Source organism: Chlorocebus sabaeus, chromosome 26 (genome assembly GCF_047675955.1).
Source record: "Chlorocebus sabaeus isolate Y175 chromosome 26, mChlSab1.0.hap1, whole genome shotgun sequence".
Taxonomy (NCBI): Eukaryota; Metazoa; Chordata; class Mammalia; order Primates; family Cercopithecidae; genus Chlorocebus; species Chlorocebus sabaeus.
The window spans coordinates 19,459,559-19,485,676 of NC_132929.1; the positions used below are offsets into that span (position 1 = coordinate 19,459,559).

A 26,118-nucleotide genomic window follows, 5' to 3' on the forward strand; every position below is an offset into this window, starting at 1 on the left:
AGAAGAGGGGATCACGAGGAAGGCAGAGATGCCCTGACGACCTCATGCCCTGGTACACCACTTGCCTCTGGATTAAACAGCATTAGGGAGCCAAGAAAGGAAACACATGTGGTGTCTGGAGACTTGTGCCTGCCTGTTCCAGTCCCACACCCAGTCATCTCACCACACCCTTCACCACCTCACTTTACGTTCTCCCCCAGTCCAGGAACTAGGAACTACGGAGAGAGAAGCCAAGGGAGAGGAGGAAGAGGAAACTAACCATTCCCTCCCCAACCCCAGCCCCACACCCAGCACCACCAACAGGTGAGCAAGCTTCCGAGGAAACGCAGAGGGCATCCTGTGAGCAGCAAACACGTCTGAGTCTGGAAAAGACGCAGAGAAGTAAAAGATCAAAGGCGAGGTAGGGGGCGGGGAGGAAAGTGGGACAGACAAAAGCAAAACAAAAAGTGGGGGATCATGAGAAGTAGAGGCAGGAAATAACAGGGCTTCCGACTTGGGTGCAGAGTGGAGGTGGAGGACACAGCACAGATGGCATAAGAATTAATATTTCCCTGGTTCCTGCCAGGGACTCCTTTCTCAGCCTTGTAAGGAGTGCACAGAGGTGGCAAGGAAGCACCTTGCTCCTCTTCCTGGTTCTAAGGAAAAGGTGACCTTGAGCCAATGGGTGTCTTTCCCAGTGCCTGCCTCTAACCCTGTGCTTTCTCCATACCCTCCTCTGGTATCTGTGTTTATTCCGCGGTTTCCCCGCGGCTGCCCCCGGGAGAAGGGAGAGGTGGCGGGGGCAGGCCGAAAGCAGAGAATACGTTGGGCAATGTCACCCTTCCACACCCACAGGGTAGATGGATCGGGTTTCGGTTTAAACCGAGGGGTTTGGGGGAAGGGTGTTGGGGTTTAGCTAGTCCACACGGGTGCTGTCCTCCACTTGGTGCTGAAATCTGGGCCGCCACATCCCGGGGGCGGGTGGGGGCTACATCCCCGGCTTTAGACGCGCGAGTCTCAGGTCCCGCTAACTACCTGGCAGGTACTGCCCACCCCTGCCCCCGCGCACCTAGCGCGGTGGCAGGGGGGAAGGCGGGGCCTCGGGGAGCCCCACCCCTGGAGACTGCGGCTGGGGCCTCCCCCTCCTCCGCCCGCCTGCCACTAGCTCATTGCGCCTCTCCTGCAGTCTGGTTGGCACCGGCTCCCATTCCGGCTCCAGCCTCCAATCCGACCCCCATTTCGGCTGCAGCCTCGGACCTAGCTCCGGCCCTTAGTCTATCGGGTTGCATCCTCCCTCCCTGTTCCGGATCCTATCTTGCGCCAGCGCCTACTCCAGGATCCCGTAGCCAGACCTCAAGCCATGGCTGGTCCCTTCTCCCGTCTGCTGTCCGCCCGCCCGGGAATCAGGCTCCTGGCTTTGGCCGGAGCGGGGTCTCTAGCCGCTGGGTTTCTGCTCCGACCGGAACCTGTACGAGCGGCCAGTGAACGAAGAAGGCTGTATCCCCCGAGGTAACAGTGCCTGAGGCGCGGGAGGAGGCGGGGGCAGGTGGTGATTGAAGGTGCGGGTAGAAATGAGAATCCGGGCAACAGAAAAGGGCTATAATCACGAAGGCCCTGGAGCTGAAGGGCTGTACAGTCTGCAGACCTCGGCGGGGTGGGGGTGGGGGCCAAAACCATGAAGCAAGAACATTCCTGGGGACCTGCCAAGACCACCTCTGGCCCTATGAGTTCCAGCTGCACTCGCTGCCCAAATCCCTAATTGTAAAGCCGGGAACTATCCTTTTCGCTTCCCTCCATCTCCTTCCCTCATTTCCTTAATTCCTGTCCTTAAGGCTTTTCCCCTCCTCCATCCCTAGCGTTGTGTCATGGGAGGAAAGAACTGAGCAGATCTGGAGAAACTGAGTTGGCCAGCCAGAGGCAACTAGAACTACTAGAAAAGCATAGATTCTGAAAGTCCCTAAAGAGATTACCAAGGTTTAGCCTCTTTCTAATTCCCCCTCCTCCCACGGAGCAAAGCCAGACATGGCCAACTGGACAGCTCCCAGGTAACTGCACTAGGTCTAGGGTCTGTGCCCTCCCTCCATGGTCACTGGGTACCCCCTCCCCAGCGCTGAGTACCCAGACCTCCGAAAGCACAACAACTGCATGGCCAGTCACCTGACCCCAGCAGTCTATGCTCGGCTCTGCGACAAGACCACACCCACTGGTTGGACGTTAGATCAGTGTATCCAGACTGGCGTGGACAACCCTGGCCACCCCTTCATCAAGACTGTGGGCATGGTGGCTGGAGATGAGGAGACCTATGAGGTAGGGGGTCCCCAGAGTCTCCCTGATGATCCAACTCATCTTCCCAGTCATCCCAGCTCCTTCCCCCTAAAGACCTCCCACTTTCCCCCAAGACTCTGAGCTCCCCCAAACTTAAGTTTTCTGACCCAGTGAAATCAATGCACAGTTGAAGTCTGGGGAGGGATTCCCTCTCCTTAACCATCTCTCCCTCTTAACCCCCCTTAGGTATTTGCTGACCTGTTTGACCCTGTGATCCAAGAGCGACACAATGGATATGACCCCCGGACAATGAAGCACACCACGGATCTGGATGCCAGTAAAGTGAGTTCAAATATCCCACTTCTGATTTGCATCGCCTGTGTGCAACACTCTGTATCTCTAACCCCTTCACCTTATATCCTGACTCATGCTCATTACACCGTGAGCTTTTAAACTTAATGTAAGGAAAGAATCATATCTTAAGGGGCAGCATATATGGAGATGAAAGGATAGATAAGAATGACTATGGCCCGAGGTGGGCGGTTTCGGGAAGGGTCTGCAATGCCCCCTTCAATTGGAGTGCTTTCCCAACCGGCCTCTTCTTCCAATGCACGCAAGTAGAATGCACAAAGAGTCCTCTAATGCCTAAGGAAGATCTCTCCTTTCCCAGGGGCCCTCAGTTCCCACCGTGTTTCTGTGACTTATATTCATTTCCCTTATCTCCCAGATCCGTTCTGGCTACTTTGATGAGAGGTATGTATTGTCCTCTAGAGTCAGAACTGGCCGAAGCATCCGAGGACTCAGTCTGCCTCCAGCTTGCACTCGAGCAGAGCGACGGGAGGTGGAACGTGTTGTGGTGGATGCACTGAGTGGCCTGAAGGGTGACCTGGCTGGACGTTACTATAGGCTCAGTGAGATGACAGAGGCTGAACAGCAGCAGCTGATTGATGTGAGGGTCTTAAGAGGGCGCTGGTTGGTGGGAGCAGATGGAAAAAAGAGCCAGAGGGAAGGCTGCACCAGATGAGACATGGGCTCTGAGAGGCCCAGGGGCCACCATGAAGATTCTTAACCCAAGTCCCATTACTCTTCCCAGGACCACTTTCTGTTTGATAAGCCTGTGTCCCCATTGCTGACTGCAGCAGGAATGGCTCGAGACTGGCCAGATGCTCGTGGAATTTGGTATGAGGCTGCTCCTTACCTCTTTTGTCTTCATGCCTTCATAAATGCTTTTTTTCCCCTCTATCTCTCCCAATTCTTGCCTTGCCTCTTGAACACTGTCCCTCTCCTGCCCTCAGGCACAACAACGAGAAGAGCTTCCTGATCTGGGTGAATGAGGAGGATCATACACGGGTCATCTCCATGGAGAAGGGTGGCAACATGAAGAGAGTGTTTGAAAGATTCTGCCGAGGCCTCAAAGAGGTTGGAAAAGATTGTGTAGGGGAACTAGGTGGGAGGACATAAGGAAAACCAAAGAGTAGCATAAATAGATTATGTAATTTATCAACCCACCCAGGACATGTCTGATAGTAAAAAGGACTATCTAGGACTCACTCTAGGAATAAAGGTATAAACCAGCTGGGACCATACTGGGAAAACCAGGACATGTGGTCACCCTAAGATTAGGAAAAGAAAGAGTGTCAGGAACCTTAGGAAGTGAATAAGGCAGTTGCCGGATAATGCAAGAAAGGAATAACTGAGATGTCAGGTCAGTGCCTGGGATGTGTGCAGTGGAATGGTGAGGTGTGCGGATAAGGAAAACATTTGAGCTTAGATTGATGTTGGCATGGAGAGGTTGCTGTGTTCATGACTTTAATATAACCACCCAGGTCTGAGCCAATGTAGGCCTTGACTCTGGGTTATATCATTCTTGTTAAAGTATCAGGTCGAGGCTTTAAGTTGAGAGTTGGGAGGGAGACTGGGGAAGGTGGATAGAATGGTTCGAGTTCTAGAATATGGCTCTACATGAGAGGTTGAACTGAATCATCAATCCTACATAGACTGGGTCTCCATATTCAAGTCTACATTAGAAATCCCATAAACTCATTTCAATCTTACTGTATGTTCTCAAACATACAGTTCTATTTTAGGTTTGCAAAGAAAAAGGGCTCCTCTTTTAGATTCTGAGAAGTTTCTACTATTTTAGGCAAGTAATAGATAATATATTCTGACTATGAGTGGGTCGGGAAGTACCTTTAAATTATATGCCTCAGTTTCCTCGTCTATAAATTGGGATAATGAGATTTTCTACATTTTAGGTTGTTGTGGGGATTAAATGAAATACAGGTAAAGTACTTGGTCCAAAGTAAGTGCTTAATAAGTGTTAAAGTGTTAGCTGCACTATTATTCTAGATGGAAGGGCTTCCCCCATGTTCAGCATGTAAGATATGCCCTATGCCATGGTTCTTTCTGAACTATAAACAGGATCCTGTTACTCACGTTGGGTAGTGGTCTTTGTGACCGTCACTCTGGTAGATCCCTTGTCTCTTCAATCTAATAGTCATCTTCATGACTACGTGGTTAAGTGAAGCAAAACGCCTTCCCCCTGCCCCTATTCCTATGAATCTGGCTTTTCTGCTCTGTTTTCATCTTTCTCTGCATTGACACAGGTGCTCCGTTCACAGCTAACAGAACGTTATCTTACCTCTTCCTGGCAAAGCTTACACCTTCATCTTCTGTCTGAAAGGACCCTTCCAAGCTCTAGGCTCATTAGCAAAGCAAAGATAATTGATGCATGCAGAACTCATTGAATAATCAGTCCTCTCTCAGTTCAGTTTACCACCTCTGTTCATTTCCCTAGATCATCCCTAATACACCACTCCTTCGAGTTTTCTTCTTCCACATATTATTTCACAATCTCATTATTATGCACATCATAATTTTGCATCATGCATGCATGAAAACAATAACAAGCCATTTTCATAAAAAAAGACCAGTGTCATCCATTCACAGCCAAGTTTCTGTTCTAGACATATTTCTAGTGTTCTTGTGTGTCTAGCTAAGGGAGGGTCCAGGGTTAATGAAATATCCCTGATTTTTCATTAACAAAACTTTTGTGGACTCAGGTGGAGCGACTTATCCAAGAACGTGGCTGGGAGTTCATGTGGAATGAGCGTTTGGGATACATCTTGACCTGTCCATCTAACCTGGGCACTGGACTTCGGGCAGGAGTGCACATCAAACTGCCCCTGCTAAGCAAAGTAAAGGAGTTGTGGGGTTACAGAGGGGTGTGAGTAAGGAAGGGTGCGTTGTGGATGGGGAGGGAGTGGACCCTTTGAAAAGGAGCCAAATATGTTGTAGCTAAAGGGTCAGGGGACAGACCAGGCACAGCGGCTCATGCCTGTAATCCCAGCACTCGGGAGGCCAAGGCGGGCCGATTACCTGAGCCCAGGAGTTCAAGACCAGCATGCGCAACCTGGCGAAACCCCATCTCTACTATAAATGCAAAAGTTAGCTGGGTGTAATGGAGGCTGAGGTGAGAGGATCACTTAAGCCTGGGAAATTGAGGCTTCAGTGACCTGTGATCACTCCAGCCTGGGTGACAGAGAGAGATTCTGTCGGAAAAAAAAAAAAAAGTCAGGAAACAGAGCTCTGAGCAGGTTCAGGGCTCTTTCAGGTAGGACTAGTCTCTGCCTCTATCAACCGTGCTCCCAATCCCTATCTCCTCTCTAGGATAGCCGCTTCCCAAAGATCCTGGAGAACCTAAGACTCCAAAAGCGTGGTACTGGAGGAGTGGACACTGCTGCCACAGGCGGTGTCTTTGATATTTCTAATTTGGACCGACTAGGCAAATCAGAGGTGAGATCCTAAGGGATTAGGGTGAGGAGAGCTATAGGTCTGTGGGGGCTGAAATATGGCAGTGAGTGAGCCTCCGGGATGTAACATAATCTGAAATGAAATTCAGGTCGAGTGGGGAAGCAACTGGAAATCAGCAGGCAAGTCAGTCAGTGCTAAAGAAAAGCTCAGATTGTAGGAAGCAGAGATCAAAGATTAGTGTCCTTCAGGTGGAGCTTGTGCAGCTGGTCATCGATGGAGTAAACTATTTGATTGATTGTGAACGGCGTCTGGAGAGAGGCCAGGATATTCGCATCCCCACACCTGTCATCCACACCAAGCATTAACTCCCCACCACCAGCTGATGACTCAAGATTCCCAGGAGTTCTGCTCATTCTAATGATGGCCCATTCTACTTGCTCTGGACCTGCCCCCGCATCCCCTGCCTCCATCCTAGTAAAGACTCCTTGCTATGCTGCAGCTGTCTATGTTATTTCTAATGGTGGGGTGAGGAGGGGAGCAGGCTTCAGGAAATGAAAAGAGGCAGTGGGATTATTTATGATGGAAAGAGACTCCAGATATGGCATCCTGGGAACACTGATTCTCAGGTGGGTGGAAAGCATTAACATTTTACCCATATTCCTCATCAGCTTCTGAAAATAATCAGGATGCACTTCTGTTTGCACTTTATTCATTATGACTTAAGATTTCTCTCCCCACAATCTCCTTCTACTGTAGAGACAGGCTCAGAGCAGGTGGCCAAGGAAGCTGATAGTCAATACCAGGGACCAGGAAGGTCGTGACCAGTCCTGGAGGCCCCAGGCTGTACTTCGACCTATAATAGATAGGGAATGGGAGTCATATCACAACTCTGCTCTCCAGGAGCATTGATACTTGGAAATTAGCGCTCTGCCTGTAGACTCCTTCACTCCAGGGATCTCCCTGGGTGCACTCTAAGAGCCAGACAGCACCAGATTAGGGGTTTGATTCTGGGTCAGGAGATGATGGAGGCTCAAGCTGTGCAGCTGGGAACTCACCTTGCTGTTCCGGGCTCTCCTTCCCCTCATGCTGGGCCCATGCAACTGCTCGTCGCTGCTCAGGACTCAGAAAGGCCATTTGCTCAGGAGTGACAGCCACAGCCTGAGCACTGGTGAGACTAGATAGTTGGGTGGGACTAAACACCACCTGGGGGCAGGGGTAGGAATCAGTGCATGCCAGTTGGGCCCTGGCTTTCCTGTGGTCACCCCGGTCCATTAATACTTACAGCAAATTTAGGAGGAGGGATGACAGAAATGGCAAGAGGAGTAAGGCCCTGGATCTGTCCCCGCAGCAGTGCTGAAAGAGCCAGGTCTGGGATCCCAGCTGTTGAAGCAAGTGGCATCCAAACATTGTCTTAGACTCACCTTCCTTCTCTCAAACCGATAGACCTTCTCTAACTACTCCCAAAGTGCCCTACTGTAGACCTTCCCCAGTATGTCTCTAGCCCCTTATTTAAACACCCTCTCAGGTCCCCACCATAAGAACTGCAGGACAGTCTTCCATCCAGTCCACCCATGGTATAGAAACCAAACCAACTTGCACCAGCAGTAGCCCAGCTCCCCACCTGCTATGGTGCCAATTTCAGTGAAGATCTCAGGCCCCCAGTTACTGATTGGGCCAAAGCCACCAGGCAGTACAAGGAGGTGGGCCAGAACCTCCAGTTGTTCTTCAGAGCACTGGAGATGCAGGGTGCCCAGGAAGAGAGCTGCTTGGCTATAGAACAGTAAGAAGGAAGGAAGAAGAATTCAGCTTCAGCGAAAGGGGCTATGGTCATGAGACAAAGGAAGAGATGGCTTCAGATGAGTTCCCTTCCTCCATGGGACCAGACCTTCATGATCCTTCTTTCCCCAGTAAGTCCACCTTTACCTCAGCACCACCACCCTCAGCCCCTTCACAAGTGACCTAAACTCCCAACTGCTGATGTGCTGGAGCTCCTCTGGCCGCAGTCCACAGAGCGTATAACCCAGCGCTGTCAGATGAATGAAGTCCAGGTGGCTCACATGCCGACCACTCTGCCGTAGGAAACTGGAGACCACAACGCGGAGCTGGGGTGGGGGTTGGGGGCAGAGGGGAAGGAGAAAAGTTATGGAGAATGAATGGACACGGAAGTGATAGGTGTTGCCGGGTTACACTGTTACTATTAAGACCTAAAGAGTCACAGGGAAGGCTGAGGACTCAGAAAAGAAAAGGATAGAAAAAGAGGAGGCTCCAGGAAAAGAGGTAGGAGACAGTATTATGTGTTCAGGGCCTCAGAGTGAATAAATCAGAGTCTTGAAGGTCAATAGTAGGGGGTATCAACAAAAGATAGAAAGAATGACCAGGTAGGGTCACAGGAAAAAATTCCTTGGGCTTTAGATGATCTACAGGGCTGGGTCTGTGGGATGGGTGTTTGGGAAGTGGTAGGGAGGAGGAAAGGTGTTACCTGAGTGGAGCTCCAGCCATCTATCTGCCCCAGGGTGCTCAGCACTCCCCAGTCCACTAGGATCAGCTCCTGTAGTTCCCGATCTCCTAGACCTATTAAGAGCCGACCGAGCTGCAGGATCTGCTCAGGACGAAATCCCCGGGGGGGACCCCACAACTAGGAGAAAGAGAGGAACAATGTGAGTGGAAAAGCAGTGGATTGGGAGTCAGAATGCTGGGTTTTAAGTCTTGCCTCTGCCCTTAGCTGTATAACTCTAGGCAAGTCACCTGCCTTTTCTTTAGTTTCCTCCACTGTCAAATAAGACAGTTGCCTTACAGTTCCTCTAACGTGTTTTGAAAGACATTACAGTCAGTGGAAAAGAAGAGCAAACTAACTCTAGTCCATGAGTTCTACACTTTTATGTGCATCAAACACAGAGACACTTATTAAAACACAGATGCCTGAGGCCCAGCACAGTGGCTCACAGCTGTAATCCCAGCACTTTGGGAGGCTGAGGTGGGAGGATTGCTTGAGCCCAGGAGTTCAAGACCATCCTGGGCAACATAGCAAAACCCCATCTCTACCAAAAATACAAAAGTTAGCCAGGTATGGTGGTGTGCACCTGTAGTCCCAGCTACTTGAGAGGCTGAGGCAGGAGGATCGCTTGAGCCCAGGATGTAGAGGTTACAGTGAGCCAAGATCACACCACTGCACTCCAGCCTGGTTGCTGGGTGACAGAGTAAGACTCTGTCTCAAAAAACAAAACAAAACAAAACAAAACAAAACAAAAAAAACAAAGGCAGATGCGGATGTCTGGACTCCTTCCCCCAGAGGCTTATTTTTTTATCTATGAGACAGGGTCTTATTTTGACACCCAGGCTGGAGTGCAGTGGTGCGATTTTGGCTCATTGCACCCTCCACCTCCTGGGCTCAGAGGATTCTCCTACCCCAGCCTCCCGAGGAGCTGAGATTTCAGGCATGCGCCACCACACCCAGCTAATTTTTTTTCTATTTTTAGTGGAGACAGGGTTTCACCATGTTGCTCAGTCTGGTCTCAAACCCCTGGGTTCAAGCAATCTTGAACCTGCCTCAGCCTCCCAAAGTGCTGGGATTACAGGCGTGAGTCACTGCATCCAGCCTCCCCAAAGGTTTTTATTCAGTCAGTCTAGCATGGTAATCGGCACTGGCATTGTTCCTGTGCTCGGTTCAGCAGTACATACACATAAAAACATTGGAATGATACAAAGATTAGCACAGCGCCTATGCAAGGATAACACGCAAATTCATGAAGCATGCCATTATTATTATTTTGTTTATTTATTTATTTATTTTTATTTTTATTTTTTTCGAGGTGGAGTCTCGCTCTGTCGCCCAGGATAGAGTGCTTTCTTGACCTTGCCTCACTGCAAGCTCCACCTCCCGGGTTCACCCCATTCTCCTGCCTCAGCCTCCCAAGTAGCTGGGCTACAGGTGCCCGCCACCACATCTGGCTAACTTTTTTGTAATTTTAGTGGAGCTGGGGTTTCACCGTGTTAGACATCATGGTCTTGATCTCCTCACCTCATTATCCGCCCACCTCAGCCTCCCAAAGTGCTGGGATTACAGGCATGAGCTACCACGCCTGGCCGAAGCATGCCATTATTTTTTTAAGAAAGAAAGAAAAAAAGAATAAAGAAAAAGATCTGTTCCCTTGATGATTCCGATACACATTAAAATTTGGTAACCACTGCTTTAGTACCTCTATTCATTATACTAGCTCTCTTTCCTCAATATTTATCCCCACTCACCTCCTACTTGTGACCCAAATCTTCTAATTCTTTTATCTCCTGCTTCCCCTACCTCTCATCCAACTGTCCATTCTCTTTGTGTCCCACATCACACCCAAACAGCTTCCTCATGGCCAACCCCAGTTGACTCTCCATCACTAACCTGTTTTGCTTTGCCCATGGCTGCCCGCAGTTCCTCAGGCCCAAGTCCTGGGTCCCCTGCAAATAGTGTCAGGCAGTCCTCAAAGTCTGAGAGCTCCATCTCTGCAATCTGGGTTGCAGACCAGGCTGCTGGGAATGTCCCTCGTACATCTGCACAATTTGGCACAGGTTCTGAAGGGGGAAGACAGGGTCAGGAGGTCAGTATGGTAATAAAATATGCCCAGAGATATCTGTAGATGGAATGACTCTTCCAACCTTTGGAGGATGGAGCACTGTGGCAAGTAGGGACCGAAGGATTATTACAAGGTAAGATGTATAGGGCTTAGAAGTTAATAGAACAAGACATGATTGGAGATGCCAAGTCCCTTCTTTTATAGATGAAAGACTGAGGATGTTGGTCAGGGATTTAATGGCAGAGTTGAATTTGAACCCAGTTCTTGAGCCTCACAATGTCTCCTTCAAAGCTGCTAGGGATCTCCCCAGCAGAGAGCTCCACACTTAGCCGAGCTAGAGCTGAATAAGCTATTTAAAGAGAGAAGAGAGCAGGAAAACGGAAATTCTGGGCTAAAAGAAAACTTAATAGTTTACAAACTCCCAAAGCTATAGAATTCTAGAACTAGAAGAGACTTGAAGATCATCCCTCTAACCTCTTCTTTATAATTAGAAAACCAGTCCCAGAGAAAAGCATATGCAGAACCCAAACTAATTGATACTCCCTGTACATCCTGCTGGACATATGAGTATTTGGGTAGTTTCACCTGGAAGATCCTCAGCAGCTGGTCGTACAACCCCTGCTACCAGGGCTGCTTTCTTGGCAGCCAGCTGTGGCCCCCTACACAGCTGTCCAACTCTGCTCTGCTCCCAGCTCTGCTGCTTTTCTAGAAGCCGCTCCAGGGTCTCTGGACCCAAGGCCTCCTGCATGAGAAGGTAGAAGGAGAGTAGGGAGATCTGGACAGATCAGGGCCTGCTGCTGTAGCTGTAATTCCAAAGTCCTGTCTCTGTTTCGCAGTCTCCCCCAGATCTAGGCTTCATATCCTTTGCCCTCTTTGGCCATGGGTCCCCATAACCAGCTCACCAGTCCCCTCTATGCATTTACTCCCTTCCCTTCTTCCTTCATCTCACCCTGGGGATCAAGGAAATTGCCTCAGTAGACAGAGTGAACACTAGGCGTCCAGCTTGCTCTACTTCATCCTGGCTCCACAACTCTGGTTTCCTGGGGACAGGAAGAAAATCAGGGGCTGGGGAGCTGAGGAAACTGTGAGGAAAAGGAAGGGGAAAAGAGGACATGCTAGGATTTGGGACACAGGGCTCCAAGGGACCTTAAGAATATAGAACAGGCTGCCACTGATGATGGTGGTTGAGGGATTGGGTACAGAATGAGTTAGAATCTGAAGTTCTCAAAGGTCCATACCCAAGAACAGACTCCTGCAATAGCAGCCATCCCAGCTCTGTGGCAAATGTCTCTCCTAGGCAGAAACCTTGCAGCTGACTGAGATGGGACAGCAGGATCTGGAGGGGGATCTGTCGTGTGCTCTCTATCCCCAAGAATCCAACCAAAGGGCCTAAAGTCTCCAGCACTTCCCCTGAGAGTGGAGTCTCCTTTGGAGCCTGGAGAAGAGCATCAGAACTTGGACAATGCACTTCTGACTCAGAGTACCAGAAACCTTGATCAAGACACCAAGCCCCTTGACCTTCTCTCCTGCTCCCAACTCAGCACCCTATGATGCTTACTACCTTCGTTCACTTTCTTAAGCAATGAGCCCACACAGGAGCAGGCAGAAAGTCTGAGAGGTGGACTCCAAGAGATTTCTTGGACTCCAAGAGGTTTGGACAATTAGCATGAAGCATATTATCAAGGAACGGAACCCAGAAGGAAAACGGGGGCCAGGCCTTGAAGACAGGAACCTGTTCAGCAGCAGGAAAGCAAGAAGTAGAGTACTGGGGGACAGTCAGAGAGCATTGTCTGAGGAGCAAGAATTGCCCAGGGCAGCAAATCTGAGTCTGGTAGGGTGGACTCTTACCAGTTTTTGTAGTGCCCTCTCTGCCAGGGCTGCCTGGTGGAGTGGGGTCAGTGCCAGCAGCTGCTCTGGAGCTCTTTGCACCAGCTCCACCACCAACATAATGGATTCATTGGATAGTCTGTCCATCAACTGGATTCTATTATAGCAATTTGACAACAACAGCATTCAGTTGGAACTGGGCCAATTCGAGAAGGGACCACAGAACCCCACAGTCCCCAGGTAAGATGTGACCCCAGGCCAAACTTAGTGAAGCTGGACAGGAACTGATGGTAAACAGCTCCAGGGCCAATTCCCACCATCAAGCTTGAACGGGAGAGAAAAAGGGAGTGACATATTTCTAGTCTTCCTAAAAAAAAAAAAAACAATCCTACCTGATCTAATGGACTGAAAAGCTCCAAATATTAACTACCATTAACATTTCCCCATTTTATAGATTAAAAAACTGAGGTTCACAGAGATCAAATGTTGAAGTTTCTCACTCCCAATTCCCGTTTTTTTCCACAGGGCCACCCTTCCTCTGCTTGTGAAGAGGTCCCATCTTGTTTGTATGTGCTACACAATTTACAAAGTTCTTTCAGGTGTTATCTCATTTGATCCTACAAGACCTGGCCTCACTTCATCACCCAGGCTGGAGCACAGTGGTGCTAGGATCTCAGTTCACTGCAACATCCACCTCCCAGGTTCAAGCAATTCTCATGCCTCAGCCTCCCGAATAGCTGGAATTACAGGCACGCGCCACCATGCCCAGCTAACTTTTGTATTTTTAGTAGAGAGAGGCATTTTGCCATGTTGGCCAGTCTGGTCTTGAACCCCTGATCTCAGTGATCCACCCACCTTGGCCTCCCAAAGTGCTGGGATTATAGGTGTGAGCCACTGCGCCTGGACAAAATAGGTGTTTCTTTTATCCCTCTTTCACAAATGAGGAACTCAAGTTTTTTGATGCATTGTCCAGGACCTTTCACCTCATCTATAACCTTGGAATTTTAAATTATCTCACAGAACCCATATATTTAAACAGATTTGAATGGCATTAAAAAAAGTAAAAACAGGCTGGACGCGGTGGCTCAAGCCTGTAATCCCAGCACTTTGGGAGGCCAAGGCAGGCAGATCACAAGGTCAGGAGTTCGAGACCAGCCTGACCAACATGGTGAAATCCCGTATCTACTAAAAATGCAAAAATTAGCCGGGTGTGGTGGCACACACCTGTAATCCCAGCTACTCAGGAGGCTGAGGCAGGAGAATTGCTTGAACCTGGGAGGTGGAGATTGCAGTGAGCTGAGAAGGCACCATTGCACTCAAGCCTGGGTGACAGAGCAAGACTCTGTCTCAAAAACATAAATAAATAAATAAATAAATAAATAAATAAATAAATAAATCCCTTTTGCCCAGAAATCAGAGGTGATAACCTGTACCCTACCTAGGATTGCCAGTTCTGGAACTGGGCTAAGTCATACAAGAGCTAAAATATGTGGAAACGCTGATAAAAATGTAAGAAGGCTGAGAAGCTGAGGTAGGCAGATCACTTGAAGTCAGGAGTTCAAGACCAGCCTGGCCAACATGGTGAAAGCTCATCCCTACAAAAAATACAAAAATTAGCCTGGCATGGTGGTGCACACCTATAGTCCCAGCTACTCGGGAGACTGAGGCAGGAGAATTGCTTGAACCTGGAAGATGGAGGTTGCAGTGAGCCGAGATGACGTCACTGCACTCCAGCCTTGGTGATAGAGCAAAACTCTGTCTCAAAATAACAAAACAAAACAAAACAAAAGGAAGAATGAAGTCAACTACTTTTACTCCATTTCATCTCCATATTCCCCAGCAAGACTGTAATACCAACATTTTCTTATTCTGACTTACAGTGCAGATGGCAATGGGGTGGTGGTAGGGGTAAAACGAGAAAAGCAGCATATGAGTAAGATACTAAGAAACTTATCTATGGGTAGGGAGGAGCCTTGGGTTCCTATAGCCTTTTCTTCCCACAACCTATATATGAACGTGCTCTACAACATTCCTACCATGGGGCCATCTGACCTAGGCTCAAACAGCTCCAAGGACCACGAACTCACTACCTTAGTTTTTCTTATACTATGTAAAAATCTGATCTCCATTAACTACTCTTAGTCTTGCCCAATGGGGCCACTCGTAAATATGACAATCTAATTTCTACTTGATAGCCCCTCAGGTATTTGAAGGCATTTATCACATTCTTCATACATTTTCTCTCGATCTACTCCTCTGAACGCACTAAGAACACAGTGCCCTGCGCAAACTACAATCCTCTGGGGCAGCATTGGAGCCTCCCTCACTTCAGACACTATCTCAATCTCAATTAATGTGGACTAGGTTATTGTAAGATTACTCGGCAGGCCTCAATACAGTGTTGCCACCCTCTGCTGCCCCATGCTGGAGTATATTCTGGGAACCAGTCAACACATAGAGCAACTTTGAATAAAATCCTCTGCTGTGGGCTATAAATGATGTCAGGGAACTACCAGACAGAAAAACTGCCTCCTCTAGGGCATTCCCTAAGGGAAGATCTTCACCCCAGATTGAGCTTTCTGAGGGGCCAATATTTCTAGCTGCAGTACTTACGGTAAGTCCAGGAGTAGCTTGCTATCCAGCCCATTCAGTTCTGGCCCTAGAGTTGTCCATTCTGGTTCTGGCATTGCCATCCTCCGCTGTAGCTCTGCCCAGATACAGGCCCTCTGTAGGGAAGCAGGGTGAGGCCAGAGCAGAACATAGGAGCTAGCTTCTATACCTAGGGTCTCAGCCTCCCTGCTCCCACTAATGTCCAGGCACCCCCTCTCACCAGGCTCCCTCGAACTCTAGTGGGCAGCTGATAGATCATGTGCACCACTTCAAGGAAGTCTACCATGGAGTTGATCTGCTGCAGAAACTCACAGGACATGCCCCCTGCCAGGGTGCCCAGAGCTCTGTGGGTGTGAGAGTCGGGAGATGCTCATTCAACACATACAACAGCCTGTTTGCTCCTTGATATCAGTACTCTCAACACAAGTACAGATGTTCATTCATGGCAATTTATGGTTTGAGAAATGTTTTACATAGATACTCTCATCAGCTCCCCATAACATCACTGCTGTTTATCAGAGAAGAAAATAAGGATTTACAGAGGTCAGGTGACATTCCCAACATCATTCTACTAGAAATGTGGTAAACTGAAACTAGAGCCATGTCTTAGATTCTGAAGCCCTTGGGAGGCCAAGGTGGGTGGATCACATGAGGTCAGGAATTTGAGAGCAGCCTGGCCAAAATGGTAAAACCCCATCTCTACTAAAAATACAAAAATTAGCTGGGTATGGTGGCACGCGCCTGTAATCCCAGCTACCCCAGAGGCTGAGACAGGAGAATCGCTTGAACCTGGGAGGCAGAGGTTGCAGTAAGCTGAAATCACACCACTGCACTCCAGCCTGGGCAACAGAGCAAGACTCTGTCTTGGGAAAAAAAAAAAGATTCTGAAGCCCATTGTTCTTTAACTGTGGGTGTAAGTAAAGTGATACCTTCTTATTGCTATTTATTCTTGCTTGGACAGCGCCTCTGAAGTCACCCTGAAGTAAACTAATAGTAGCAAATGCCTACTGGGAGTTTACAATGGACCAGGCACTGTGTTACATATCTCACATGACTTACCTCATTTAATCTTCACAATAACTACCTATGAGGCTGGTGCCATTGTAATTCTCATTTAAAGAAGGGAAAACTGACACAGGGAGGTTAAATGACTTGCCCAAGGGCACAAGTAGGTGACAGGACTGGAACCCGAATCCAGGTTTTCTGAGTCCTTTGGCTCTAGTCAGGATAGGCATGACACTGTGGAAGGACAGGAGGCCAAAGGGAGGAGCTAGGAGAACGTCCATGAGGCAGGGACTATGCACCATTCATCCCTATATCCCCCATTCCGTATCACACGGTGCCTGGCACATAGTAAGCACTCAAAAAAAAGTTGGTCGAATTCAGCACACTGCTCAACACAAGTTACTCACTGTAGATTCCTGAGGGTCAGGTTGGTGGGTACTTGCATCTTCTTCCAGAGAAACTGTGCCTACAAGAGAAAGAAAGAGGAGCCACTTCCCAGAAGAGACACTGTCCAAGGATACTCCCTAGAGTAGAGAGGCAGGACTGCCTTGGACCCAGTCCTGCCTCTTCACTCTGTAGGACGCAGCAGCCTCTGACTTTCCCAGATGCTCACTCTTCTCTCGGAGAGTGAGAAAGAAATGAAAGAAAAGGGAAGGAGAAAGAAAAAGAAAAGCAAGTCAAATTATAAGGGGTACTAGGGGGCTGGGTGCAGTGACTCAGGTCTGTAATCCCAGTACTTTGGGAGGCCAAGGCAGGAGGATTGCTTGAGGCCAGGAATTCAAGACCAATCTGGATAGCATAGTACCTTAACATAGGTCTCCACAAAAATTTTAAAAATTGGCTGGGCGTGGTGGCTCACATCTGGAAAGCCAGCACTTTGGGAGACCGAGGCAGGCAGATCACAAGGTCAGGAGTTCGAGACCAGCCTGACCAATATGGTGAAACCCCCATCTCCACACACACACACAAAAATTAGCCAGGCGGCCGGGCGCGGTGGCTCAAGCCTGTAATCCCAGCACTTTGGGAGGCCGAGACGGGCGGATCACGAGGTCAGGAGATCGAGACCATCCTGGCTAACACAGTGAAACCCCGTCTCTACTAAAAAAAAAAAATACAAAAACTAGCCGGGCGAGGTGGCGGGCACCTGTAGTCCCAGCTACTCGGAAGGCTGAGCCAGGAGAATGGCGTAAACCTGGGAGGCGGAGCTTGCAGTGAGCCGAGATCACGCCACTGCACCCCAGCCTGGGCAACAGAGCAAGACTCCATCTTAAAAAAATTTTTTTTTAAATTACCCAGACATGGTGGTAACCACCTGTAGTCCTAGCTATTCCACGAGGCTGAGGCAGAAAGATTGCCTTAGCTCAGGAGTTTGAGGCTACAGCGAACTCTGATCATGCCACTACACTCCAGCCTGAGCAACAGAGTGAGACTCTGTCTCAATCAATCAATAAAGGATACTAGGGATAAGCTGACCAAATAGGGCTGAGGGATGGGTAAAGAAGGTAGACTATATTGAGGGAGGGAGTTCTGAAATTAAATGGGGAGAATTACCTGCTGCTCAGACCAGGGCAGCTCCCGGTAGTGTCTTCGGTTTGCCAGAAGAGCCAAGGAATCCAGTTGTAGCAGCTTTAATGGGAGCAGGGGAAGCAGGCAGTCTGGCCAGGTGGTGGGAACAGGCTGCTGGCAGCGATGGGTATAGCAGTGTAGTGATAGGTGAGAGTCTAGACTTGGTACTCAGAGAAAAGAAACCATGGGGGTGGAAAGGGACCAAAGCTGGGACAGAAGTGGAATGGCATTTGCCACTGTAGCAATAAACGCCTAAGAGCCTCACACTGCAGGCTGCTGTGGTCAGGTGTTGCTGCCAGTTAGGCACAAGGCGAACAAAGTCCCTTAGCTTCTCTGAGCCTTGGTCTTTTCAGCTGAAAGCAGGGTGGGTGGCCTGGAAGATTTCCCAGGCCCTCCCGGCTTTGACATTAGTCTAGGACAATGTGGGTGGATCATGCTGTCCTGCATCTGGAACTGGGGAGGGCTGCTAATGGGTACAGAGCTAACCAGAACTCTCAGGGCCACTGCAGGGTAATGGGGGAGGCAGCACCAGCCATAGGAAACTGCCCCAAAATGGGGAGAGGAGCTGAGCTGGGAGATCTCACACTTACCTGACCAGGGACACACACAGCTGGACCAGCACCTGTTGTACCCATATTTTTAACGCCATCTTTAACCTGTATGAGAATTTTGTGTGTGTGTGTGTGTGTGTGTGTGTGTGTGTGTGTGTGTGTGTGTGTGAGAGTGGGGAGGTATGAAGAAAGGCCTTCCCTGGCCTCAGGGAAGACGCCTTCCTCCCAACCAGAGAGAGCCCGTATCCCTGATTGTCTCATCCTCCTTGCTACTCTCATACCCGAAAGGTCTGCAGCAGTGCTGCGGTCTGGCAGGCTGAGAGGCGTGACAGTTCAGGGGCCAGGCAGGAACAAGCCCCAACCAGGACTCGCCTAGGGATGGCCTGGAGTGTCTGGGGGCTGAGGCCAGGTAGCAGAAGATGCAAGGAGCAGAGTTCCTCCAGGGATAGCTAAGGAGCAAGAGAAACAAGAGGCCTGAAGAGGAAGGGAAGGGTGGTGGGGAAGACAACAATCACAATGTAGCAAGGCAATAAGTATGAGGTGAGTGGAGAGAGAGGAGACGCAGATGCAGAAGCCAGGGGAAAGGGGGATAGAGACCTCTGGCGAGAGGCTGAGGTTGCTGTTACTCACATCGTGCCTAGGAAGGAGCCGTCCAAGCAGCAGGACAGCCTGTGTTGGGATGGGACCAAAAACAACAGCTCTCAGGACCCAGCAGCCAGGTCCTAAGTGGGTTCCTAAGGCAAACCCTCCAAAACTTCCCACTCCCTCTTAAACATCCCCAGTAACCATCCTCAGTGACTCAGGTCCCTTCTTGATCTGAGGAAAGGGAATGAAGGTGTCCTCGTGTGGACAGAGTTTACCTCTATTGTTCACCCAGGGAAAGGAGGGGCTGGTTTTATCCCTGAATGGGATTCTCTTGACAGGGCTCAAGCAGAGATGGAGGGTGCATGACAGGGAGTGAGAGAGGCAAACCTGAGCAGGTGTAACACTAGCTCCCTGCAGGACAGGAAGCATGGCTCTAAGCTGGGGCTCTGACAGCTCCTGCAGGAAGCGGAGGCCCAGCTGAGGGAAGAGAGGGGCCCAGACCTGTAGCTCCCGGGGGCTCAGCACCGCACCTCCAGATGAGCGCAACACCCCCAGAAGTTCATATGCCACCTGTAACCAAAGAAGGTTTAGGACTGGAGAGAAAAGACAGATGAACCTTGAACTTCCTCTCTAATCCCACATCTGAATTTCCCAGGGCTTGGGCTAGGGTTTGGAACTAGGGATTGGACTGGAGTAGATTAGGTTCAAAATGGCAAAGGGTGTGTTTGGGGTGCCACAGACCAGATAGGGAAGGGCCAGGAAGACCAGGAAGGACCAGGAAGGTGGTAACAGGTAAGAATGGCCATGGAGTAAGGAATGGAGGTTGCAAAAGCGGGATGGGGGCCTGGCACCACTGTGCTCAAGTTGACACAATGGGAAAGCCATCCACACAGACCCAGGGGAAGCCTAGAGTCTTCTAGGCTTGTGCTGAGGGGCTCACCCGTCCTTCCGGGCTGAGGGTCCCGTTGGCTGCACATTCCAGCAGCCCCCGTTCTACCGGCCCCATCGGATCACTCAGGGGCACTAGGCTCTGCAGCTCCTCAGGGCTCAGGAAACAGGCGAGGGGCCCAAGCCTGAGGAGGGCATGAAGCTGACCTTTGTGTGGTCCCTGAGACTAGCAATAAGGCAGGCCTGGCAGCAGACCGTGTGGGTACATACACTGGGCACTCTGACCACTACACCACTACACAGGGGCACCATCTATAGACCTCTCCTGGAACTCTGTGCTGCCTGGGGCCACTGCCTACTCCCTTGCCCCTTCCTTCCTAGAACACCTACCCACCATGACACCTGTACCTTCCTCTCTCTACCTATTCCACTCTGGCCTTGGTTACTGATCCCACAACTCACCTGCGTACCTGCTCCTCACCATCCTGGACACTCTGGTTTACCAGGCTGCGCAGCACATGGCGGGCATGCCCGGGCCCCAGACCTGCTGCTGGCCAGCTATCCTCCAGGGCCTGGATCTGAGATGGGGAAAGTTAGCTTGCACTGGGGTCACTGTGGGGTTCTTGCAGGGAGGGGCCACTGAGAGACACGCCATTGACTCTCGTCCCCACTAGCAGAAGATGGGCCAGTCAAATAAAGAAGATGATTCTCATACCTGGTGAGGGCTGAGCTGCAGAAAGTTCTCCAGAGGGAGGTGGGGGAGAAGGGGCAGCACTGCCCACAGCAGCTCCTGGGGCCAGGCAGGCACTTCCCCAAACAGTTCAGGGGCCAGCAGACGCTTTGCCAGAGCCTCCTTCTGTTCAGGCCTCATTCCTGGGCTGTAATCCCGGATGGCAGCCAGGCTGCGAGGAGTAATGGGTCTTAACCCTTTGTCTTCTTCCGAACTGTTTTCCCCTGACCCTCTGTAGCCCTGTTGTCTAGATAGGAAGGAGACTCTCTCTGTTTTTGTTTTGTTTTGTTGTTTTATTTTTAAGATGGAGTCTCGCTCTGTTGCCCAGGCTGGAGTGCAGTGGCGCGATCTTGGCTCACTGCAACCTCTGCCTCCCAGGTTCAAGTTATCCTCCTGCCTCAGCCTCCCAAGTAGCTGGGACTACAGGCGCCCACCACCAAGCCTGGCTAATTTTTGTATTTTAGTAGAGACAGGGTTTCACTATATTGGCCAGAGAACTCCTGAACTAGTGATCTGCCTGCCTCGGCCTCCCAAAGTGCTGGGATTACAGGTGTGAGCCACCACGCCCGGCCTCTCCCTGGTTTTATAGAGAGGACCTCTCTGATCCTTTTGTAGTTCATTAGCATCATGACTGGGTTTCACACTCAGTATGAGATGTGCCTCTCTCAAACCTTGTTACGATGTTGGCACATTACCTATGTGGCATGAAAGAAAAAAACAGGAGCTCCGGAAGGAGCTGCTCCAGCTGGATGGGGTTGGCCTGACCCTGACAGGAGCAGGAGGAGTGGTACAGGAACCTTACACACTGTCGTTGACTAACAGGGATGGTGGGAAGCGCATCAGGTCAGAGACAGCCAAGAAAGGGATGAGTGGTGACAGGTCAATGAAGAGCTGGGAGGTGAGGCGCGGGTACCGCTGGAGCAGCAGGGCTGTCAGGCGACCCAGGGCCTGCTCCTCGGATGGTGGTACCTGTGGGGGCACAGGAATGGATTCTGCCTCTGGAGATGCTCAGTATCCCTGCCATTTCCTCTCTGGAGTTCCTCCTCCCACTAAGGCAAGCCCTCTGAACACTAGGCACCAGGTGCCCTTGCTCCCCTCTTTCTCTATGCTCACCTGCAGCTTCCCCTGCAGCATGAGTGTCAGGAAGCCCTGTGCAGCCTCCCTCTCTGCTGAAAGCACCAGCTGCTGGAGGTTTTCTGGGGGCATATGCAGGTATGCCTGTGAATAGGAGGTCATGGTGGGTATGGCCTCACAGGGCAGGGACCTCTGGCCATGGCTGTCACCCAGCCCACCCATGGGCCCTCCACCTGTTACCTGCACTAGAATCTGCAGGGCCCAAACACTCTTTTCCCTCTGGAGCAGATCCCACAGCACAGGCTGGTGGGAAGAAAGACAATATGCAAACAGAGCTGTCTTCTCTGTCTCTCCTGCAGCTCCCCCAGGCTTTCCAACTCCACTTGCTGGGATGCTTGTCCTTCATCTCAACTGTGATTCTTCAGATATTAAGCTCTTTTAGGTCCAAGATCATATCTCTAATTTCTCTTGTACCCTCTCCCATGCCAGGTCCATAGTTGGATCAATTAATACTTGCAGACCTGAACCAAATACTATGAGACGATCTAATTCCATTTTACTGGGCCCAGGGCTTGAAAAATGGAGCCCCAAAATGGAGTAAGGAATCTTTATATATCCTACAGAACCTAGCAAAGTGCCTTGCATATAACAGGCATTCAGTGAATGAATTATGGTGTTTAACATATTCCCACCCCTCCATTCTACAGAGTAAAAACTGAAGCCCAGAAAAACTAAATGAAATTGCTTGCCTAAGATCACAGTAATTTGCAGCACAGTTGAACCTAGAACCAAAGTTTTCTGATTGGTAGTGTCCCTGAATCTTATTCATTCCTGCCTTATCTTCCTGTATTCTGCCAGCCTCCAATTCTCAATCTCTAGGAAAAAAATCAAGAGTCCTCTAACTTGATCCTTTTTCTTTCTGGTGCGGAAAGCAGGAGAGTCAAAGAGCCCAAAAGAATAACAAGGTAATATTTATTGCACATTTGTGTATCACGCACTGTGCTAAGCCCACAGAATGTATTATCTCATATACCAGTATCATCCCTAGTTTATAAGTGAGACGTGAAAAATATTGCTCAGAGAAGTTAAATAACTCATTCAAGGCTGGTCACAGAACCAAGATATAAATCCAAGCCTGTCTGACTCTAGAGCTGTGTGCTTCAACTACTACCCCATACTACCGCCTCTGAGTACACGAGGAATTCCCCAAGTTAAATAACTCATTCAAGGCTGGTCACAGAACCAAGATATAAATCCAAGCCTGTCTGACTCTAGAGCTGTGTGCTTCAACTACTACCCCATACTACCGCCTCTGAGTACACGAGGAATTCCCCTGGAGGGCCTTCTCCCTGTTCTAGGAGCTTTCCCTCTGGCAGAGCACTCACACTAAAGCAGGCCAGCAGCTCCATCTTGCTTATACCAGAGCTGGGGTTGACAGTGGGTTCCAAGCCTGGTGGGGTTGGCTGCTCCTCCTCTTGTTCCAGGTATTCCCCAATCGTCCGTAGCACACTGCGCCGGCCCTCTGGGCGAAAGGCATCCCAGAAGGAGCAGTTGTCTGGGAGACTGGAGAGCAGTAGGGCCCGACCCAGCATCCCCTGGGCCTCAGCACCCCCAGCCCCTGGACCCAAGAGGAAGGTCAGCAGGCGGAGGAGATAGTGTAGGCGTGTGGCGTGAGCAAGGGCTGGCACAGAGGACTGACAGCGTGGCAACTGGGATAGCATGCCAAGGAGGAAGGGGCCAGGGGTCAGACAGAGTGGGGATGGTCCCAGTGGTGGTAGAGAGGGCAGAAGGGGGCCCAGCAGCCCTTCTAGGAAGCACGTGTCATTGCCCCCACGACTTATCCGGCACTGGCCTGCTAGCCAAGGCCAGAAGGGCACCAGGGCCTCATACATGGTGTCATTGGCACAGACCATCACCAGGAAGCTGCCCCCATCTGGGCAGCGTTCCCCACAGGGTCCAATGTGGCAGGGTGGGGAAGCAGTGACATCTGAGGTGGGGCCCTGGCACACATGCTGGACCCAAGCCTGGTTGCTGGGGGGCACAGCCTGTAGACTTGCCTCCCCACACAGTCGCTCAGCCCACAGAGTCTCGTTCTCCAAGAAGCAGCCCCAAAAGATGTCTGGGGTGAGGGGAACAGGGGGCAGGCCTTCAGGACAGCTGGTAGGGGGTGGGAGCAGGCCAGCACAGAGCCGCTTCACCAGGCGGCGGTTGGAGCCAGACAGGGCTGAAAAGGAGAGGTTACTACAGATCGCATTCAAAAACTCATCGGGAAACTGGTCATGACAGGCCTGTAGCCAGCCTTGGGCACCTGGTGCCCATGAGACTGCATACCACACAGCGGTCTGGCAGATGGCAATGGTGCTGGGAGGGGGCTGTGGAGTGACAGGCTTGGTGTGTTGGCAGAGCAAGTGGATGGAGAAGTTGGAAATGCTGTAGGGTGGTGCTGGGCCTGAGTGGTTCTCACAGAGGGCCTCCACAGTGATGGCTCGCCGTTGGCGTGGGCTGATGTGGGCTGAGGGCTGAGAAGCTCTGGGCAGAGGCACACCTGCGCTCAGGCAGTGAAGGAGGGCAGGGGGTGGGGGTGGTGATCCAGACAGAAAGCCCAGCGCCTGGACATCCCAGGAAAGGTTGTGCCGGACGCCCCTGGGTGCAGAGGGAGGAGCAGGCAGGATCTGGTCAGTTCACATTTCCTCTGGCTGAAGATTCTGACCCTGACCCAGAGCCCTCAAGGGGCATGGCAAGCATAGGCTTTTCTACAAGCGAGGTCCCTGAGAGTTTAGGCATTACTGGTTGAAATGCTGCGACAGGGCAAAAAGGAGACAGCTGCCCCGCCAAGCTCCAAAATCACCTAGGAGAAGCCCCAGTTGGAATGCTTTCTGTCCACCTTTCTGTCTGCTCCCTTCTGTCTCCTTTCTTCATATGCTTTCAGATAGCTTAAACACAACCCTCAGCGGGCCTCCTGTTAGGAAATCTGCTCAGCAACTCAATATGTCTAACTATGCTCTGGCACTGTTGTACTGAAGTAGGAAGAGGGTAGAGGAATCCAGCTGTGTCCTTATTTTCCAAATCCCACCTTTACTAGCTAACATTATTAAGCACTATGTGCCAGCACTGTTTTAAGTTGTTTGCACACACAGTATCAACTCATTTAATTGGGCGCAACAACTCTGTGGTAACTAATATTATCATTCTCATTTTATAAATGGGGAAACTGAGGTATAGAAAGATTATGTAACCTGCCCAAGGTCATATGGCTAGGAAGACGTGGAGCTGGGACACCAACCCAGACAGTCACACTCCAAAACCACTAAACCACACTCCTCCCATCAGTTTTCCTCTCTAGAGGCTGATGTCGTCAGCTCTCCACCTCTAGATTTTCCAGGCCCAATCCCTCAGAACTGGTCCCCTCTTACTTACCATAAGAGCAGCTGTTGAAGGTTACCTAGGAGGGAAAGAGTAAGGAAGAGAACTACCCCAATTTCACTTTCCTTGCCCTGCCACATCCCAGCCCCAGCCCTGGCCACACTCACCTCCCTGGCACTGCCCATTGGCATCAGGCTCTGGCTGCCCCAGAATGGAAAAGACCTCATCCTGCAGGGAGTGAGTGACACGGAGCAGCCCCTCCTGAAAGGCAGCATAGAGGGGGGCCCCCACTGTGCGTAGCAGACCGCCCCAAAGCGCCTCCTCGGAGCCTAGCTCCCCTGTTGGGGTAAGCAAACCCAACAGACCCTGCAAAAAGTGAGGAGCTGCCTCCCTCCCATCGAGGCCTGTGGCATTGGTGGGATCCACACTGGGCTGCACCTGCACCAGAGCTTGCCAGCGTGTGCCCTCTAACAACAACAGCAGAGAAGGCAACCAGTCAGCAGCCATGACACAGTCAGAGGGCCCATTACGGGTGCACGGGGGCCGAGTTGGGGTAGGGGGGCCCCCAGGAACTAAGGCTCCCAGCAACACCTCCACAAGTCCACCCAGCACCCCTGCCTGGTGCACCAGGAAATCTCGGGGAGTCTGCTCCTGTCCCAGCAGTGCCAGCAGATCCCCCAGCAGCCCTAGCATTGGCTCCCAGTCGGGGCTGCCTCTCAGTGTCACTAGAAAATCATGGAGCCGGAGAGCAGGTGGCTGGAGAGGTGGGGGCTCTCCTACTGGTCCTTCCTCCATTCTCCCAGGCTCAAAGGAAGAAGAAATGTTGGCCAGGAATGTAGAGAACTGTGAGCGGCTCCGGGAGCCCTGGGAAGCCTGGTGCAGAGTGGAGAGCAATGACTTCAGGAAGGAGAGACCAGGGCCCAGGGACTGAGGCCCAGTAGGTGCAAGAGTCACTGTAAGGAGAGAAACCAGAGGTCACTAAAGGGGAGGAATATAGAGCCCAAACTCAACCCTGCAAATGAGCACAGTTCCCTACCTGGATCTAAAGATGAGGTGACGGGATGGTGAGCTGAACCCCCTTCATTGGCCCATAGTAAGTCTTGGCCTGCTTTTCTTAGCCCTCATTTTTTACTTTTGCATAAGTCTCTGCCTCTCTCCTTTGTCCTTCTATCTAACAGGTTAACCTCCACATTCTTAAAAGTCTTTTTCCAGCCACCCTCCTCCTCATCCCCAGTTCTGTTCACTGTTCTTCTCACCTGCAAAGGACAGCAGCAGCAGCAGTAGCAGCAGGGGCCAGAGGCTCAGAGCCATGTTTCCAGGTGAACACTGGTACCGGAGGGGAGTTCTGGTTATTGTCAACTGT

General features: G+C 50.7%; 2 protein-coding genes, 1 non-coding gene and 1 pseudogene across 5 annotated transcripts; 3 read left to right on the top strand and 1 right to left on the bottom strand.

The window, feature by feature from the left end:
- The first annotated feature begins 852 nt into the window (after positions 1-852).
- LOC103247749 (creatine kinase U-type, mitochondrial) lies at positions 853-6,496 on the top strand. Of its 2 annotated transcripts, XM_037995609.2 has the most exons (9): positions 853-1,488; positions 2,088-2,286; positions 2,491-2,586; positions 2,972-3,193; positions 3,338-3,423; positions 3,540-3,663; positions 5,307-5,441; positions 5,914-6,039; positions 6,246-6,496. In XM_037995609.2, the coding sequence occupies exons 1-9, from the start codon at positions 1,340-1,342 to the stop codon at positions 6,360-6,362; spliced, it is 1,254 nt and encodes a 417-aa protein (XP_037851537.1). In that variant the 5' UTR covers positions 853-1,339; the 3' UTR covers positions 6,363-6,496. The 2 variants fall into 2 exon arrangements, with proteins under 2 accessions (XP_037851537.1, XP_037851538.1); XM_037995610.2 differs by lacking the exon at positions 853-1,488 and having other exon boundaries at positions 3,016-3,193.
- Positions 6,497-6,641: 145 nt separating this feature from the next.
- Positions 6,642-26,115, bottom strand: STRC (stereocilin). 2 transcript variants are annotated; one of them, XM_073012111.1, is made up of 29 exons: positions 26,012-26,115; positions 24,923-25,708; positions 24,810-24,834; positions 22,778-24,035; positions 21,633-21,695; positions 21,432-21,536; positions 21,121-21,287; positions 20,304-20,490; positions 20,051-20,166; positions 19,641-19,773; positions 19,088-19,270; positions 18,746-18,784; positions 18,397-18,564; positions 18,155-18,220; positions 17,550-17,675; positions 16,406-16,464; positions 15,214-15,337; positions 14,997-15,109; positions 12,405-12,540; positions 11,795-11,991; positions 11,506-11,596; positions 11,142-11,298; positions 10,385-10,554; positions 8,477-8,632; positions 7,957-8,099; positions 7,619-7,767; positions 7,280-7,377; positions 7,053-7,200; positions 6,642-6,850 (listed from the first exon to the last, which is right to left on the bottom strand). In XM_073012111.1, exons 1-29 carry the CDS (start codon positions 26,064-26,066, stop codon positions 6,762-6,764), a joined length of 5,307 nt encoding a protein of 1,768 aa, XP_072868212.1. In that variant the 5' UTR covers positions 26,067-26,115; the 3' UTR covers positions 6,642-6,761. The 2 variants fall into 2 exon arrangements, with proteins under 2 accessions (XP_072868212.1, XP_072868213.1); XM_073012112.1 differs by lacking the exon at positions 21,633-21,695.
- On the top strand, positions 9,668-9,760 carry LOC119622941 (U6 spliceosomal RNA; annotated as a pseudogene).
- LOC119622943 (small nucleolar RNA U13) lies at positions 20,922-21,023 on the top strand. Its single transcript, XR_005239474.1, has one exon. It is a non-coding gene; the product is annotated as a small nucleolar RNA U13 (small nucleolar RNA).
- Positions 26,116-26,118: the final 3 nt, after the last annotated feature.